This window comes from Triticum dicoccoides, chromosome 7B (assembly GCF_002162155.2).
Source record: "Triticum dicoccoides isolate Atlit2015 ecotype Zavitan chromosome 7B, WEW_v2.0, whole genome shotgun sequence".
In the NCBI taxonomy this organism is placed as follows: domain Eukaryota; kingdom Viridiplantae; phylum Streptophyta; class Magnoliopsida; order Poales; family Poaceae; genus Triticum; species Triticum dicoccoides.
The window spans coordinates 221,863,833-221,870,529 of NC_041393.1; the positions used below are offsets into that span (position 1 = coordinate 221,863,833).

Genomic DNA, 6,697 nt, shown 5'->3' on the forward strand with positions numbered 1-6,697 from the left:
AGTACCGGCGACGGATATTTATTGGAACTATTTTGACGCTTAATTGCATTCGCAAGCACATCCATATTGCAGCTAAGGTGAAAAATGACACTGTAATTTTGTTAATATTTTTTGTATTGATGTAGTATTGTGAATAATGTGCATGCTGCTGCAAATATTATTATTTGTAGATAAATGATTGTTATCGTATGATGTGAAAAAAATTATATAAAGCCGAAAGAAATTAAATGTTTTACTCATATGATATTAAAATGTTATTATCGTATTATTATGTTTACTGGTTGTTTGGATAGCGAGTAATTACCATGAGTTTTGTCATAACATGGGTATAAAATGACGCCGTAATTTTGTTAGTATTTTTTATATTGATGTACTGTCATGCCGCTGCAAATATTATTATTTGTAAATAAATGAATTTTATCGTATGATATGAAAAACATTATATCATGCCGGAAGAAATTAGATATTTTACTCATATGATATTTAAATGTTATTATCGTAATATTATGTTTAGTGGTTGTTTGGCTAGCGAGTACTTACCCTCAGTTTTGTCATAACCTGTTGTAAGGAAATTATGTAGAAAACCACATTTTACTAATAGTCGTTTTTCCAGAAGCTAAGTTTTTGCATGTTACGAGAACTATTTTAGGATATTTTTGGGGTAGTTAGAGAAAAGCAAACAAAGTTTTAGTTTGTTACGCTCGTAGACAAGTTTGAGAAAAATAGATCTTTAAATACCCGTTAACCAAACAACCCCTTAAAGTCTAAGCAAATGATTCTAAAAACAAACCGAATATTTCTAATGAAAATACAATTATTATTTTAGTCGTAAGATATGTAAATGTTGTCATCGTTACTAAATGTTCAGTTATTAATTATTTGAAATGTAAACATGTATGTTGGTTAGGTACTATGGAAAATTTAGTAGTGTACTATGGGAACGTCTTACGCGACGGTCCATGCGGGGTGGATGTGTCCTTCTGCGAGTCGACTACAGTAGTGGTGAGAGACATGGTCAACGTGGGTTACGCAGCTGTTAGAAGGTGCATCCGAGCGGTGTTTGGCCCAGTGATGCAGGAAAAAAAATGACAATGGAGGCCTTCGTCATTGACGGAGGAAATGATGGGACAGTTGCCCGTTGGGGTTTGCGGCCTGTCATAGGTGATCGGTCGTGGGGGTCGTACATGAGGTTTGCAAGCAATCCCAATAACTCAATGTATGGTCAGCCGATGGTGTATGTGGAGTTCATTTCAGTCATTGATGTTGCCGGATGCAGTAGCAGGGGTGGTGAGGTCGAGTTGGCCATCACATCAGCCCCTAGCATCGGCCCATCGGAACCGACGGGCGGCCAGCCTGTGTATGACACAGGATATTGGTCGGCGGCCGTTGACATGAGCGAACACGTGGAGGGATTGCCGGAGGCGCTAGATGATGATGATCATTCTTCTGCGTCTTCGGAGTCAAGCGGAGAAGAAGATGTTCCTCCTCAGAGGGCGGTCGCGGCGGCACTGCAACCTGGGTTTTTACAGGATATGAGCATCACCAACGAATTTCACTCTGCTTCTGGCCTAGGAGCGGGAATCCTGGAGGTTGGGCAAGTTTTCCCAGATAAGAAGTCTGCTTACCAGGCAATGGGTAGCTATGAATCGGCATCCACCGCCAGCATAGAGTGAAGCAGTCTGATAAAAAAGAGTTGAAGGTCATATGCATCCACACCGCGAAAGGTTGCCGCGGAAGAGTTCTCGCTAGACTGAAGCCTGGGGTATGTCAGTCATGGCATATCACAAAAATAGTGGAGCATACCTGTGAGCAAACTGGGACTCTTTCAGATCACTGCAATGTGACAGCAAAATTTGTGGCACAGACGATGGAAACAATTGTGCAGGGAAGTCTCAACATTAGTGTTAGGGCTCTGCAAAAAGATGCAGAGGATCTAATTGGATTCCCTGTTAGCTACAGCAAGGCTAGGCATGCGAAGGAAAATATATTTAAGAACTTGTATGGTACCTATGAGGAGGCATATTCTTATGCCCCTAGAATGCTTCATCAAATAGCAAGTGCTAATAGGGGGACTCAAGTTTGGCGGAGAGAACGTCCAAACCCAATGAACCCGGGTGAGCTAATCCTGGACCGCTTATTCTGGGCATTCGCCCAGACTATACAAGCCTTCAGGCACTGTCGCCCGGTATTATCTGTTGATGGTACCTTTCTCACTGAAAGTACAAGGGCACACTATTGGTGGCGATTGCAGCGGATGCAAATAATCAGCTTCTTCCTATTGCATATGCATTGGTCGAGAGCGAGAACAAAGATAGCTGGTTGTGGTTCCTGAGCTGCGTGAAGATGGGTGTCGTGAAAGAGCGTAAAGGTGTTTGCATCATTTCTGATCGCAACACTGGATTATTAAGCGCTCTTGAAATAATTAAGGCGTCGGAAGAAGAGTGGGGCTGGCCCGATCTAGAGGGAAGGTGGTGCATGAGGCATTTGGCAGCAAACTTTTACTCCAAATTCAAAAACAAGGATTGGTTCAAGTTATTCAAGAGGATGTGCATGCAAAAAACTGTAGCCAAAATGAATGCGATATGGGCAGGTATCAATGGTGAGATCGACCGCGCGGCCTTGCCGCAGAGAGAAGACCGGAGGGGTCGTAGGACGGTCATAAATTTGAGCCAGTGGATCACCGAGAATTGCCCTCATTTGGAGAATTGGGCACAGGCTCATGACACCGGGGCTCGGTATGGAATAATGACCAGCAACATGTCAGAGGTGTACAATGGTGTTCTTAAAGGGGTGCGAGCACTGCCTATCACAGCCCTAATTGAAGAAACTTGGAACCGGACCCTGTCATACTTTGCAGACAGGGTCACCGTCGCCAAAGCACAAGTTGAATTGAACAAGCCATGGTCCGAGAAGATGCAAAGACATCTGGACGAGAAAGCAAAGAAGTCCCAAAGTCATGGCTGCAGGAAAGTGGACGCACTTAGGAATAAGTGGGAGGTCAATGTGCGAGCCAAGTACGTTAAGGGTCACCACAGAGGATCAAAAAAGCAAGCTGTCACCCTTGGCTCAACCTCCTGTGAGTGCACTTGTAACAAGCCCAAGCTTGAGGGCTACCCTTGCAGTCATGTGCTCCGGGCGGCTGCTGTTCAAAAAATCAGCGTCGAGCCATACATATCGCCGTACTTTAACATGTACAATCTGTACAACACTTGGAACGGTGAGTTCTGGGCTTGGGGCATTGATATGAACTACAAAATGTTGTGGCCAGATGGGCCGAAATGGGTTCCGAACACCGACTTGATGAGAACCGCAAAGGGACGACGTCAGTCTAGGCGTCATCGCAATGACATGGACCATAGCCAGATGGAAGAACCAAGGCGATGCCGCGTTTGCAGGTGTCCTGGACATTCACGCAAAGACTGCCCGTATCGAGCCAACAACAACGCATGATGTTGATATATATGTACTCGCCATGTCTATTTATATTTCTACTCGTTATGTGTACTTATATTGAATTTAAATTCATTCTCTTTGTATTATTGTACTCCTGATGTTAACTTCAGATAATTAATGTAAATCGTATCTCTTTGTATTTTTTAAGTTAATTTAGATTTGCATTTGTATTTCTGTCTTCCTCGTAATTTATATTTGTATGTTTGTGTGCAGGTTATGGGTGAAGTGCTAGTGCTTTTGCAGGGGCCCCATGACGCCGGGCACCGTTGCCACCTATTTTTGAAACCAAATACTAAGCATGATTATCGGCCTTTCAGACTTCGAACCATAAAGAAAACATGGCCAATACACAATTATTTCCTTGCTCACCTTGACGCTTATGGACTACAAGGTTTTGCTAGGCTCACATCATGCGACGACCAAGTACGTTCGGACCCATCCCTTTTGACATCCCTCGTTGACCGGTGGAGACCTGAAACCCACACCTTTCACTTTCGTTTTGGGGAGCTTGCACCTACACTGAAAGATGTTTCTATGATCACTGCTCTACCAGTTAGAGGTGAGCCGGTAGTCTCTCCACGAGTGTCGCCATCTTGGGCATTAGATATAGCAGCCCGTCTTGGGATGGAAATGCCAGAATCACAACGTTCTGGTAACCCTCGGGGCATCCCACTCGTCTGGCTTCGTGATAACTTTCTTAATTTATCTAGCTTCGCCAATGAGGAGACGAGAAAAAGACATCTGTTTGCATATTTGTTGTGGCTCCTCGGGAATCTATTTCCAAATTCACATGGGGACGTTGTTGTCCCTGGTCTCATCTACATTGCAGAGAATATGGTAGATGAACCTTTACCCGAGCAGCCAAAATACAGCTTCGGTTCTGCCATGCTATCTCATACATACAGAGGCTTGTGTGATGCCATGCAAAAAACCCCTTTCGCACAAAAAGCTCCATTACTTTGTGTCGCCTATGAGTTTCTACAGTTGTGGTCCTGGGAATACCTCCCTGTAGGACGACCTCGTATAGTACAACCCATATACCCATATGACTTTGGCGAGGGTGCTAGCGCAACTATGGCCACCAGGTGGACAAAGGCACGGAAACGTTGGTCTCCAGATATTGCGAAAAATTGTTACCCTATGTACCACCAGCAGTTTGAGATACTTGATGAGGCAGAAGTCACATGGAACCCGTGGACTCAGGACCAGCTAAAATTGGTCTTTGATGCTCGACACTTCACACCAGGCATGTTGACCGATAGTGCATTCTGGCTGACTCGCTGCAACTTATTGTTCCTGTGGTGTGTTGAACCTTACAACCCAGAGCGTGTAATGAGACAGTTCGGTCTCTATCAAGAAATTCCACCACCTTTTCCCAGACGTATCGATGAGGAAACACATAAGTAAGATGTGACATCCCTAAATAGTTAGTGTCATTTTTAATTTACTAAACTCACACTTTGTTACATATTTGCAGGCTAACCAATATGGGCAGGGGTTGGAGTTTATACGATTGGAGGGAAGAGAACAGTGAATGGGTACACAAGTGGACAAATGAAGCGCTAGCAGATATAGTGCGTGAACTTAGGTATATTTTATGTACATTATTTTTTTACGATGATCATACGATGCGTGAAGATGCTTTGCTTTCATCACAAAGGTTTATGTAATTATTTAATTTTGCAAGCCGTACGATGGAAGTACAGATCAAGCGTACAAGCAGTGGTACTGCATGAACACACGTGCTAGCCTGGCCAGTCAGCCAGCTACTATACCAACACATCTCACACAAGAGGAGCAGGCGCGGAGACATGTTGAGCTGCATGCAGCTTACTATCGTGACCACCTGGTAATCACTTGTAACTTTTTTAGGTCCATCATTTCATAATCATTGGAACTAAATAACATCCAAATATTGTTCATCTTGAAAATGTCAACGAAGTAGGGCAGATGGCTACGGATAGCATGCCGGCCCAGGGCCCATATCGCAAGACATTCCAGAAACTTTTGCAACAATTCGTGGCAAAGAAGTTCAGATGCGGTAGAGGCGACGACGTTGCCACTGGAGCATACATGCCGGTAGCGAGGTCAGCCAGACCGAGTGCGGCACCGTCGTCCAGACCGAGCGAGGCGCGTACGAGCCATGAGCAATGGGGGGAGGGTCCGAGTACTAGAACGACATTGCCACGACATGACTCATCTCTGCCACTGCATCGCTCTTCTTCTATGCAGCTTCGTCAGGGGCAAACATCTCAGGACCATGGCACGGGCTTGGATTCGATGCCCGAGAAGTTTATTTCCCCTAACCCATATGCGTACACAGGATATGATGCATACACCCAAGGTGAGGGATCTCAGCCGTTTCTCTCCACGCGAGGGATCCCCATGCCCGAGGAGACTCGTGTACCAGATTTAAACCAGCACCAAGTACAATGGCCAGACAGTATAGGAGAGGGATATGCTCAGGTAGTCATGTTTACATTTCAATGCATTTACAATGATATCATATATTATCCTCTAACAGTTTGTTTAAAATGTTTCTATGTGCAGGACACACCTGATGTTAATTGGGGCGATGAGAACACCCAACGCGGCGTCAACACAGGCCTCCGGGGAGCATCACATGATCATGGCGTCAACACAGGCCTCCGGGGAGCATCACATGATCTTGGCGACACGGTTACATCATTAGTTACAGAGTTCTTCGGAGGGGATGTTATTGGCCCATCTTTTATCCCCCCGGAGTCACAACCATACGCCTACAATTACGCTTCAGGTTCGCAACAAGGATTCGCGACTCCACCACCTACGCAGGACTCGCAGACACATGAAGCCGAAGTGGAGTACGGCCGCGGTCTTCGTGTGACCCGGCCACCTAATCGCTTGTCGCCTTCCGGTCGTAAGGAAAGGCCAGGTGGTCGTCGTTAAGTACGGTGATTCATCTATGCACGTGCGCGACCCATTGTATCTATATATGTGTGTATCAGACTTTTCGATTTGAACATCTATGTTTGCTGAAATAAAAATGCACCAGTCAACGCTTTCCCCTCAATATTTTCAGGCAACGCTTTCCCCTCAATATTTTCCCGCCAACGCTTTCCCTCCATATGTTCCGCCACCCGTTTCCCGCCAACCCCTTCCCGCCATATCTTCCCGCCACTCGTTTCCCGCCATATGTTCCCGCCAACCCTTTCCCGCCATACTGCACTCGTGCTTTCCCGCCATTTTCTCCTCTCTACCTATA

General features: G+C 45.3%; 1 protein-coding gene across 1 annotated transcript; it reads left to right on the forward strand.

Annotated features, from left to right (window-relative positions):
- Nucleotides 1-5,765: 5,765 nt before the first annotated feature.
- On the forward strand, nt 5,766-6,488 carry LOC119342002. The gene is made up of 2 exons (XM_037613845.1): nt 5,766-5,919; nt 6,004-6,488. Exons 1-2 carry the CDS (start codon nt 5,839-5,841, stop codon nt 6,379-6,381), a joined length of 459 nt encoding a protein of 152 aa, XP_037469742.1. The 5' UTR covers nt 5,766-5,838; the 3' UTR covers nt 6,382-6,488.
- Nucleotides 6,489-6,697: the final 209 nt, after the last annotated feature.